The sequence below is a fragment of the Lineus longissimus genome, chromosome 3, assembly GCF_910592395.1.
Source record: "Lineus longissimus chromosome 3, tnLinLong1.2, whole genome shotgun sequence".
In the NCBI taxonomy this organism is placed as follows: Eukaryota; Metazoa; Nemertea; class Pilidiophora; order Heteronemertea; family Lineidae; genus Lineus; species Lineus longissimus.
The window spans coordinates 9,979,327-9,992,020 of NC_088310.1; the positions used below are offsets into that span (position 1 = coordinate 9,979,327).

The 12,694-nt window shown below is 42.4% G+C and overlaps 1 protein-coding gene across 2 annotated transcripts; it reads left to right on the plus strand.

Moving 5' to 3' along the window:
- The first annotated feature begins 903 nt into the window (after window positions 1-903).
- Window positions 904-8,761, plus strand: LOC135484919 (lysosomal proton-coupled steroid conjugate and bile acid symporter SLC46A3-like). 2 transcript variants are annotated; one of them, XM_064766623.1, is made up of 5 exons: window positions 904-1,014; window positions 4,419-5,650; window positions 6,016-6,099; window positions 6,985-7,141; window positions 7,782-8,761. In XM_064766623.1, the coding sequence occupies exons 2-5, from the start codon at window positions 4,423-4,425 to the stop codon at window positions 7,861-7,863; spliced, it is 1,551 nt and encodes a 516-aa protein (XP_064622693.1). In that variant the 5' UTR covers window positions 904-1,014; window positions 4,419-4,422; the 3' UTR covers window positions 7,864-8,761. The 2 variants fall into 2 exon arrangements, with proteins under 2 accessions (XP_064622693.1, XP_064622694.1); XM_064766624.1 differs by lacking the exon at window positions 904-1,014 and adding an exon at window positions 3,629-3,783.
- The last annotated feature ends 3,933 nt before the right edge of the window (window positions 8,762-12,694 follow it).

Here is a 12,694-nt window from a genome sequence, read left to right on the forward strand (position 1 = left end):
GATGGTAGAGACTTCTATCGGCGACTTCGTGAAACTTGATATGGCCCACCAGGTTATTTATGTATTCTCCCTTTAAAGCCACATGACAAGCGTTTGTTCTCCAGGTGGCAAATCAGTGCCAGACCGATGATGATCAGAACTGTCGATAGAAAATATATTATCAGATGACCTTTCCACAAAGTACATAATCAATCTTTTCTCTTACTTAAAATATCAGAAAAAGCACGGAAAGTCTCGCCAGGCCTGGCTAAGGTTAAGTGGGCATTAACGAGCTGCCTCGACTCAAAGTCAACAATCGTCACAGGTTTGAACAAGCAACAAATCCACTGCGTCCAATGGCACTTTAACAGGCCAAAACAGCACCAAATCATCGAGATTCTCTCATTGGTTCAAATAAGCTTAAAATCCTAAATCCAAAATTCAGTTGCATTTGTTTTCTTACAATATGCAATGTATCCAGAACTTCAAGATTCTAGAATTGAGTTTTTTGAAAACATCAAAAAATAAAGAAATGAGAACCAAAATAAAAGGTAACTAATATACATGGTCTGCAGAATAGACCCTGCCGTCATATATCTGCATTGATTTTTTGCTAACCGAAAGTGGCGATACATTCTATCACGCAACGGCAGTCCTGGCGTAACCATTCAACAGGGCCGGACACTTTTTCTTGGGGGATATGTTAACCTCCACACCAGCCCACCGTGACAATTTTCTGAAATTAATCACAACAATTAGGCCATTTAAAAAGGAAACAGCACTAATATTGCCCTTACATAAAATTTAGGCCTTATTTAGCGCGGCTTCAACAGTATCATTCTGAAGGCCATATCTTAAATGAGGTCAATGTTTTAGATAATTGTGTGACCGGTAAATCAATGTCCAGTCCTAATCAACCGGAGACAATGATCACGAGAAGGTAATCTGGCCTGACCGGATGAAATTAATGAATTTAATTTGATTCACGGCATTCCGAGAACCACTTCACGCCAAGGACATTGCAACATTGTTCAGGTGAGTTTTTATCAAGACATAAACTTGCAAGAATTTTTCTTGACATGATGCTCACTTTTTTTATTCGCCTTGCAACTATGTTCTGTATAGCCGTATTGAACGGGGTTTTGCACTATTATGTCGCAAATATGAGCTTTTTACCTCATGTACCCAAATATATGCGCATGTATCGGATGGAGTCCACGCAGATTCCATACCCCAGAGGCCGCTTTGAATAGACCGTTTCCGTGTCCATGGGACTCCATATAAACATGCTTAATAAACACATGCCAAAAGTCGCGAGAGGAACGCCAACCCGTAAATTACAAAATGTACTTAACCTAAAAGGTGATTGCCAGAGTCTTGGGTCAATGCCCGGCTTAGCCGGAAGCTGTACGTCGTTACCGGAGTAGCCTCCGTGGTAACGAACTCGCCAGGCAGTTTCCACAAGGTGAGGCCAGTGCTACATGTATACATTTTTTAAATTTAATTTTATTTATTGAACCCCATTTTTGAGGAAAAGATGAAATACATAATACAAATACAATCGATAAGACATTATTTAAATACTACACAATTCTTGAAATTTAAATTTCGACAGCTTAAAAACATTTCAATAGAAGCCTAGCAATATCAAGCTGGACGCCCCTGTTGTTATAGGTAGTTGAGTGGAGGCGGGACCGAATAGAATCCATGGTCCCTAATGCCATGTCGACCATCAGATCAGGTAACGAATCAACGAATTTACATATTGCTGCGATACCGCCGATACCATCAGAATGGGGACGAACTGTCAATCAGGTTCTAAAAAAGTGGAGACCGACTATCATCAGTGGTAGTTCAACATCTGTCACATCACAAAATAAAAGCATAACACCACAAAACTATTTTATACATTACCATCGCGAACCCCCGCACCTCATTGGACAAACGATGCCATGTGACCGGTCCAGAGACGTCACGTCCGGGGACAACACTATTTTGTATGGACCGCTCATGGGCTTGAACCAGTTTTCTGTTCACCCTTTACATCAAATTTGTTCAAATGAGTTCCATCCCTCTTCGACCTTCATGCATGTTCCTGTCCCTCCTTCTCCGGACGTGTTCCCGTCACACCTTCATATCCTTTCACCTTCTCCAAGCATGTGCCCGTCTCTCCTCCACATTTCGTTTCTCTCCTTCTCCAAGCATGTTTCCGCCTCTCCTCCACATTCGTTTCTCTCTTTCTCCAAGCATGTCTCTGTCTCTCCTCCACATTCGTTTCCCTCCTTCTCCAAGCATGTTTCCGCCTCTCCTCCACATTCGTTTCCCTTCCCTATTTAGCAAGCCCGGCTTGCCAAACAGCGACTTTTTTGCCCTAAATGGAGAGCCGAACTCATTAATATTTGTAGTTGTCGAATCATTATGATTCAATGGCAAAGCGGTCAAAAACACTACTGGCGTTATAGCGAAGGACATTAGCAATCTACCCAATGCATTTATTACGCTTGCTTATCAGTTAATCACATACTCGTGTGTATTCCTCTCCATCGATTTTTCGACAAGAGCACGACTTTAGTAAAAGAAAAAAATGAATCAAAAGCGAGAAATTGGCCATTGTTAATTCAACATTAATTCAAATATAACGCCACTGCTCTCCGATTGGCTAATGTGTTGTAAAGTCTCTGGCTCGTCAAGGACAGGGGAGCTATAGCGATAGCGCGTCGTCCGTTAAACAATGGTGGCACGTTTCTTAACCGCTGGACCTAGAAACTTTAAACTTAGTGCGTGGGTCTCTTGGGGCAACAGTAACTTGTATACCGAAATTCGGCGCGATTTGATTATTGTTCTGGCATATAGGGGGCGCTTTGTGAAACTCTTCTTTTGGCCGTAACTCCTGAACGCTGCTAGCTAGTACGACGAAACTTTTATCGTGGGTTGATCTGGTGATAGTGCAAAACCTGGAAAAATGTATGACAGGAAGACCTTCTTCGGGGCACAAAATTTCAGCCCGTTCCAACTTCAGATATGGCCAGGGGGCCTGACCCAAAACTGATGGCCATGTGTGCTTGCATGTGTCGTGTACTGTGCATTTGTAGTGCATTTACATACATTTACAGTAGCAATGGGCCTAATGGCCTGGTCTGAAGTAAAAACTACTGGATGGATTTCTCTCAAGTTTTGCTTTTCTGAAACTAGTTTTTTCAACTGGAGATGCCGTGTCTGCCTAACCCTAACCCTAATCCACCTAAGCCTATTTTTCAAGGTCATAAAATAGCGTATGTTGGCTGATGTTTACAGGTGGGCACAACGGCCCTGGCCGCGTCATTTACCTGTTTGGCAAGCCGGGCTCGCCAAACTGGGTTGATTTCCAGTGCTATTCGGCGAGCGGCTCTCTAAACAGGGCAAAAAATTATGCCTGTTCGACGAGCGGCGAGCCAATTTACCCGGCCTGAACTATATTGCATATAGTGGCCTTTGGTGGAAGTTGGCCAAGTTTTTCTTTAAGGCTTTCACCTCGAGTTGTTATTATGAACGATTGTTATTGTATAATAGCAAGTATAGATTAAGCCTATACTTGATAATACATACCATGACATGGGCCATGGTCAACCTACATGTAGGTCACATGGACCTTTTAGTTTAACCAGAAAAAATGTACATTTACATGTAGTATGCGTCTGACATTAAATTTAGGCAAATTGTATTACTTGCAAGTCATCCAATGACTTGACCAATCAACCAAGTCCTAACTGTGCCGGCTTAAAAGCTTATTGATAGTTGGATATACTGTAGGACACTCATTATAAGGCAAGTACAGTAATCAGCTAGGTGATCGATCACAACAGGAGGACGTAGAGTAGTGCCCAAAAGTTACATAAACTTGAATTTTTGCACAACTTTATTAATGTTGCATATCATGCCTATTCTTTCTTTCATATACATGTACATGCAAAAATTGGAATTACGTACAAAATGGTATTGTTATACCAGGATATCATAATATCACAAAAAATGTATATTATAAAAAAGATGCAGTTATCAATATTCAAAAACATGCAGAACAGCATCATACTCTGGTCAATTATTTGAAATTCTGTAAAAACATTTCGAGTTTTTGGTCAGTTATAATAATATCACGAATCTTAAAATTGAAAAAGTGTTCGATTCTAGTACAACTCAGAAGTTTTCTGAACCTTAAACGATCCAACCAACTACATTTGCACTACAAACGTCAATAAAACTGGTATCAAAAGATTTTTAATGGCACCAAAATATCATGAACATTTTCGAAAATTACTAGAAATATCAGGTGTTAGATATTTTGTGATATCAACAAAACTTACAGTTTTTTTACAGAATGTCAGAAAATGGGCCAGAGTATGATTGTGCTCGCAGCATTATATGTTGGCCCATTAATTCAAAAGCATCAACCCTCTTTTCAGATTAATGACCCGAAGTCACCCACCAATTGAAATGGAAGACCAGGAACGCGACCCGCGGATTGCGGGACAAGAAAACGACCCGATAATAGAGGACAAATTGGACCGATCGACCTCATCCAATGACACGAGGTTATCAGATGACCTTGCCATCAAGGTCAAATCGCGAAGGACAATTGTCGTGGAACCAGTCTGGTTACTCTACACATTGGCCTCGACGGGAGCATCCCCAGTACTGACTCAATACCTGTATGCCAGGTTCGAACACGGCTATCCGATCTTGGTGAATCAGTCCCACAGCGGGGACAACATGACCAAGAACGACACAAGCGCCCTGTGTGCCGACACAAACAAGTCCGACCCCTCGTTCATCGCAATCCAATCCGCCCAGGCCGAGAGTGCTCAATGGAATATGTACCTTCAGTTATGTTCATCCATCATAGCAATATTTACCACTGTGATTTACGGCAGCCTTTCGGACGCCAGAGGACGAAAGATTGTCCTTATTGGTCCCTGCCTGGCAAGACTGCTAAAATACATCATAGATTCTGTTGTGATATATTATAACTTGCCTCTGTATCTGCTACTGATAGGCTGCACTCTTGACGGACTTAGCGGGGGCTTCACAACCGTTCTCATGGGAGTCTTCTCCTACATCGCGGACACCACCTCCAAAAAACAGCGCAGTTTTCGGATCGCAGTCTTGGAAGGTTGCATGTGCATCTCCATGGCCTTGGCGGAACTCGGGATGGGGTATTTTATCAAAGCTACCGGATATCTGTATCCCTACATGACATGCACGGGAATCATGGGTCTAACAGTAGTCTACGTTGTGTTTTTCGTACCGGAGACAATCGTCCCCGACAAGGCTAAAACCGTCTCAATCAAGCGATCGTTTCGAAACATCTACCATGTGTACACGTTCACCGAGAACAAACGACACATCAAACTATTCTTGCTCTGCCTCATGATATTTGCCTTTTTATTTTCGTTTGGTGGGAAGAGCATGCAGACGTTATTTGTTATGAATGCACCTCTCTGCTGGGGGCCCGTTTTGATTGGCATCTACAGTGCGACGAGCGGCATGGTCTTGCAAATCCCTGGACTCATTGGACTGAAATTGCTCAAATGCTTGAAGGTTCGGGAGATATGGATTGCAGCAGCTGGCGTTGTATCCGCCACGGGCGGATTGGTCCTGAATGCGTTTGCCACGACAGACCTCATGATGTACATGGGTAAGTGGTGGAGAATATAATGCATTACTTGAGGGACCACCGGCCTTTCGGTTGAATGCTAATCTAGTTTTTTTACGAGTTCTACGAGTTCTTCTTGCTGGAAGCCTAAAATCATATGCAACCGCATTCTTGTCATTATTTGATGAGACTTAGAGAACATTGCGAGTGTTGGATGGCAATTCCACCCCAGGTATTTGATAAATCAGATAAAATGAAAAACTGCTTTGCTTGCTTATCTGTGATGATGCTGTCGTCCATGTTTAAATGATGGTTACATTTAAAATGTGAACCAAGTTGTTCCAAGACGGAACGGCACTTATAGAAGGCTTTACAGTATGTCACACAGTTTCACGTATTTATTTCAGTGTGTGCGATAAACTTCCTATCTATCTTACCCATACCTATGTTCCGATCTTTGATTTCATGCCAAGTCAATCCGGATGAACAAGGTAAAGTGTACACTGAACCCTTTGAGGACACTAGATCAGCGCCACCTTTGGCAGCGCTAGACTTTGGAAAAAATGATGCTGTATCCAGTTACACATGCGCAACCGGATACAAAATATGGAAATTTTGTGCCAACTCATTCTGCCAATCGTCATGATCGTGGTGCCGATTTAGTCATCAAAGGAGTATCATATTACTCCTATCTGTATCTGCTGATAGGTTGCACTATTGACGGACTTGGCGGGAACCTCACAACAAGTCTCATGGGAATCTTCTGCTTCACTGCGGCCACCCTCTCCAAGAAAACAGCGCACTGAGTTTAATTTTAGAAAGTCCATACCCGAAAAGTGCGGCATAATCCGACCATCGAGCGAGTTGATTGCGATACCATCGCAATCAACTGAAAACAATATGGTGGTCAGTCCTTTGCATCTATGATTTCCGCGACGTAAGCTGAATAAGTGAATTCATGATCCGCGACTCGCGACCATCGGCATCAGCGTTTTGTTTTTTTTATTAAAAAGTGATATTTATTTATTTTTAAATACATAACGCTGACGCTCGATGGTCGGATTATGCCGCACTTTTCGGGAATGGAGTTTTTAAAATTAAACTCAGTGCGCTGTTTTCTTCGAGTAGTTCTAGAATACGACACTTAAGAACTTCGGTCCCGGATATGACGATGGCACGATTTTAACTGACCAATCAGCTAACAGAGCCATCCAAATGTCATGCGCACCTGATTATGCATGATTTACGTCATTTGCTGGCTCTGAATAGCTGATTGGTCAGTTATGCGCAAATCGTACCATCGTCATATCCGGGACCGAAGTTCTGAAGTGTCGTATTGGCAATCTTTGTATGCGTGTTTGATGTCTTCTTTCCAGGCAGGGCATTCGCGGGCGTTGCATGTGTGGAGGAGATCTGTATGCTCGGCATTAGCTTCGTATTCTCACTCGTCTACCAGAAGACACTATACTTTATGCCTGGCTTTATCTTCCTGGTGGCCGCTGGCTTTGGTGTTATCACGCTATTCCTAATTGTGTAAGTATATAATGAAGGATTGGAAAAGTGGTACACGTAATGTTTAATTTGAAATTAATTTACACATTTAAAAGCTGTTGCGGTGATCGAAAGCCTGAGTTGCTGTAGAAATTGGCAACAAACGGTCTAGTGAAAACCACGCGGCCGGATATCCGCAAAACGCGGCTGAACTGTCCTATGGGAAACAATTAAATAGGCTGATGAAAGCAAAGCATAGACACAAAAACCGTTGAATTTCGACTTCCAACAGAGCCGCATTTGCACCGCTTTTGCACCCCGGGAAATACCATCCAAAATGGCCTTCAAAATATACAAACGAAGGTTTGAAATTGGTGGTCTTCAGATGACAGATATGCAAGAGATTGGGTCGTGTTTGATTCAACGATCGATGTATTCCTCGTACAGCGTGAATAATTACGGTGTACTGTGAAATAGGACACCCCTATCGGTGACTTCGTGTAACTTTAATCTGACCTATCTAAGTGCCTATAGTCTCCATTTTAACGCTAATTGGACGAACTGTTCGGTCGCCGAGCCCACAGCGGGATTGCAAGTTAAAGGATGACAGCACCTCTTTCTTTCACAGTAGGAAATAACCTTACATGTATCTTGTCATCATTGGGTCTTCATTCTTTTGCAGAATATACCGGACAGTTGAAAAAAGGTCCGCCGTCTACGTACTGGATGAGGTGCTCCCCCCGGAGGAAGCAGCCGTCAATTAGATTAGGACTGATGGGACAGCTCGTCATAAGGCCCACAAAGTTTGCGGGCATGGCTGCCTGCATGCAGCCACTCAACTGATCACGATATGTATAGTGGGTAAACTCACATACTGCTCAGGGAATGATGAAATTGATTGTACTCATCAGGTTCACCAAAACGGCAACAACCCAACCTCGGCCGATACCATCGTAACCCATCCTGGGATTCATTTTTTTCTCCCTACTCGTCATTACAATCGAGAGGCGGATTATATTGAAAACGGATGATCGCATCCACCAGGTCCCAAGTGTAAGCCATCCTGACAATATCAGGCCATTTCACTCGATACATGCGAAAGGAGAAGCCGTGTTGTAGGCCCTGTTTGCAAGAGGATGAGTAGCCAGTTCCGAGCAACAGGTCCCGTTCAAAGTATAGACACCACTTTAAATTATCTGTGTACTGGCTAGAAATTGTACTGTGTATGCAGTTGTATTCTACCTCTCTATTAACTTCACTCATGGGACTAACAATTTAAATTGTACCTCTCTATTAAGTAGCACACTCATGGGACTGACAAATATTATTCTTAATAGAGAGGTGTCCTGATTTGAGAGGTTCAGTTGAATGGGAATGATGGAACTGTTTGGGATGAAAATAAAGGTTGTCAATATGAGGGTGTCCTGCAACATACGTGCCGGATAATGGAGGCTCCAGTCCACTGTACTTGTAGTATATTATCCCCCCATTTGGACTTTTTTAAACTGCTGGAGAGGAACGGGGCAGAGCCTCAACTATAACAGTCATGTCAGCTCTTTGAATAAACCTAATGATTGTATGTAAACAGAGAATGGTATGCAACTTCAATGCAAATGTTTACTGTATATAAAACAATATTCTTGATAAATTTTAGAGAAGATATAATACACGTGCTTACTTTAGTAAGCGAATAACGGTATATGTGTTTGATCACAGCTGGTATGGCTTTTATTGGAGAAACTTCTATCTTAACCATCGCAACTACTTGCCGTCCGTGCAGAGTCTTCTGTCACACCCATCACAACTCACCACCTTCTTGGAGATGTCTGACACAACCGTCCTCCCGTATGTTTGACCTTTACTGGAGAGAGTCTCGTGTCACAACTCACCACCCTCTGGGAGATGTCTGTCACAAACGTCCTCCCGTATGTTTGACCTTTACTGGAGAGAGTCTCGTGTCACAACTCACCACCCTTTGGGAGATGTCTGTCACAAACATCCTCCCGTATGTTTGACCTTTACTGGAGAGAGTCTTGTGTCACAACTCACTGCCTTCAGGGAGATCTCTGTCACAAACGTCCTCCCGTATGTTTGACCTTTACTGGAGAGAGTCTCGTGTCACAACTCACCACCCTCTGGGAGATGTCTGTCACAAACGTCCTCCCGTATGTTTGACCTTTACTGGAGAGAGTCTTGTGTCACAACTCACCACCCTCTGGGAGATGTCTGTCACAAACGTCCTCCCGTATGTTTGACCTTTACTGGAGAGAGTCTCGTGTCACAACTCACCACCCTCTGGGAGATGTCTGTCACAAACGTCCTCCCGTATGTTTGACCTTTACTGGAGAGAGTCTTGTGTCACAGCTCACTGCCTTCAGGGAGATCTCTGTCACAAACGTCCTCCCGTATGTTTGACCTTTACTGGATAGAGTCTCGTGTCACAACTCACCACCCTCTGGGAGATGTCTGTCACAAACGTCCTCCCGTATGTTTGACCTTTACTGGAGAGAGTCTTGTGTCACAACTCACTGCCTTCAGGGAGATCTCTGTCACAAACGTCCTCCCGTATGTTTGACCTTTACTGGAGAGAGTGTTGTGTAACAACCATCACAACTCACTGGCCTTCAGGGAGATCTCTGTCACAACCGCCCTCCCGTATGTTTGATCTGTAGTGCTAGCAGACGACAACAACAAATGGAGTATAACACAACTGTTTTGTCTGTCTGGCTTATATTCTAAGTAGCAAGCATAGATTTTAAAATCAATGCTTATTAGCAGTAAGAGACACATACTGACGAACTGACGGAGACTATTTCACCTCTACGTCCATTATAGTAGCAATGCTTCGGTTACCGCACTCTAGGGTGATGCATTCTCAGTTGTAAAATGTCTGGTTTCGTATCGATAAAGTTTTCCAAGATGCAAGATTTAAATTCGACAACGGAATAGACGTACCATTTAAAATGGCAGAGTTCTGCAGAAGGTTGGCTTAAGGAGCCCTGAGATATTGTATATTACCATAGTTTAGGTGGATGGGCCTTCTCCTTCTTCAATTTGTTTTCCACATAAAGACTCTGTCCTGTTTATATTATGTTTATGTTTGAAGTTTATGGAAGTTTATCGAAGTGTCATAAGTTGTATGACTCTAGTGATATGTAACCCACATCCTTTTCCTAAAAACACTCTTTATTATTCTTGTTGCCAAGGCATTTGTTACCAATATGATACGAGAAGCCAAGCCAGATGACAACAAGCTGTATTCTGTCTGAACAACTATCGATCGCATATTCGGAAAAAAATATTCTCACCATAACTATCAATTTCATTCAAACATTACATTTTATTTGTAACAAAGGTAGTTTCCAGATTTAATTAAACAGAATTGTTCTAATCAATTTATAGATGTCCATATATATCCAAAGTGGCGTCACTGTGTCTGCTCAACGTCGAAATCGGCAACAGCAAAAGCCCAGGCAAACTAACCAGTGATAAGGGGTGGGTATGCCAAAAATTATACCCCAACTCGGCAAGCAAAAAGCAGGAAGCTTTTCCACCCTCAGACCACCCCTTTCCATTATATGATCACGGTGTTTTGTACCTGCGGAGTGTAATCATTTACTCGACTTTATTACAGTAACTTGTTGAAATTTGTAAATTAATGTTGATGTCCCGGGTCGGTACAGGATTTAGAGAGAACAAAATCACCAGCACTAGACATCTTCTGATCTGTTAGGTGAAGGTATGTATTCTGATATAATATTAGGGCCTACTGAACAGTAAGTTGACGTCATATTCTGAAAAATGACATTATTCAGTATATATATATATATTTTATTAACGTGTCACCTTTTACAAAAAGCCAGCCTGCAAAGGCTTACGAGACACAATAATTCATAATTTGCAAACGGGAGCGCAACATGTCCACCGCGGCAAAGGGAGGGATGGTCCGACCATACACGACTTATTCTACTTAAGATTTGAGGCGGTTTATTTACGCATTTGGTAGATGAGTCGTATATAGCTAGCTACACGTCCTGCCACTGTCGGACTCGACAGAAGCGCATTCAGTCCTCCGGTCCATGGAACCAACATTTTCACCAATATCCAGCAAGTCCACCCGCTCTCGGCTATATTTTGTACACTCCAAAAGAAAATGGAACTCATCTTCCACTTTTTCATCACCACAGTTCTTACAGGTTCTATTTTCAAGCGGCACACCCCGATATCGTCCTAATTCTATACCTAGAGGGAATGTACCGTTACGCATTCTTGCTATTGTAGACCTATTTGCCCTACTTCGTGGCAATAAAACATATCTCTCCGTACCGAATTCCTGTTTTAACAACTTAAACGTTCGTAGTTTTGGCATGTTCACCACCTCATTTTTCCATTTAACCACATAATTGGCCATGAGAGCGTCCCTTATCCGGCCTGAAAGCTCCCTATTTTCTGCTGCTGAGAATGTCCTGTGTAGCATGGGAGCATCATAAATGTTAGTCATATGACAATCGTTCAAAATAGTTTTTATACTTTTGCACCAGTTATCTTTCCCTTGTCTAGATAACTCATAATCCCATAGAAATATGTGTTTGGCAATTCTATGAACATGCAAAGTACACAGCTTAAACAACAAGTTACACATCTTGACATGATGCCTGATAGACAGCGGTATGGAACCCATGTCGCCCACTATTGCCGGTATAGCTGAAAATTTACCAACTCCTAGAAAGGATCTTAAACACCGCAAATGAACTTTCTCACATTGTCTATAAGTTTTAAAACCCCAAACACTACAACAGTAGTCCATCACTGGCACCACCTGAGCGTCATATAAGCGTATATACGAATTATACATGAGTCCTCTTGCCGTCGAGAAACGCTTCGCTAAAATACCTGCTAGAGCCTTTGAGGCCCCTTTCGCTAACACGTCTGCAGTGTGGGTATAATCTAAATATTCATTCAGTTCTACACCCAGATAACGATAGGCATTAGTTCGCTCAATATCATGTTCTCCAAAATGAAATACATAATTAGTTGGCGCTTCACATTTCCTACGAAAGTGCATAACTTTTGTCTTTTCAACGTTCACTGCCATACGCCACTTTATACACCAATCCCGCACCATGTCTATCATGTTTTGGAGCGATTCCTCATTGTCACTAATCAGGGCGATATCATCAGCATACAACAGAATAGCTATATTTCTACCGTTTATAGCTACGCCATTTCCTTCACTGTTTATCTGTTCCGCTAGATCATTGAGATATAAAGCAAAAAGAGTTGGCGACAGGCTGTCCCCCTGTCTAACTCCGCACGTTGTCCTAAAACTATCAGTCAGACACCCATTGATGCGCACGCGTGCATCTGTATCCTCGTACATTGACACAACTGATTTAAGGAATCTGCCGGAGATGCCTTTACCATACAGCTTTGTTATCAACAGTTTTCTATCTATCATATCAAACGCCTTGGAGAAATCCACATAACAAACAAAAGTAGGCTTTTTCTGTTGTTTTCGATTTCTCACTATTGTTGTCAGACTAAAGATATGATCCTCGCAACTCCTGCCTTTCCTGAACCCATTTTGCTCATCGA

Coding starts and splice junctions, on each gene's coding strand:
- LOC135484919 (XM_064766623.1), top strand. CDS start 4,423: ATGACCCGAAGTCACCCACCAATTGAAATGGAAGACCAGGAACGCGAC. Junction 5,651..6,015: donor AGACCTCATGATGTACATGG/GTAAGTGGTGGA, acceptor TATTTATTTCAG/TGTGTGCGATAAACTTCCTA. Junction 7,142..7,781: donor ATCACGCTATTCCTAATTGT/GTAAGTATATAA, acceptor ATTCTTTTGCAG/AATATACCGGACAGTTGAAA.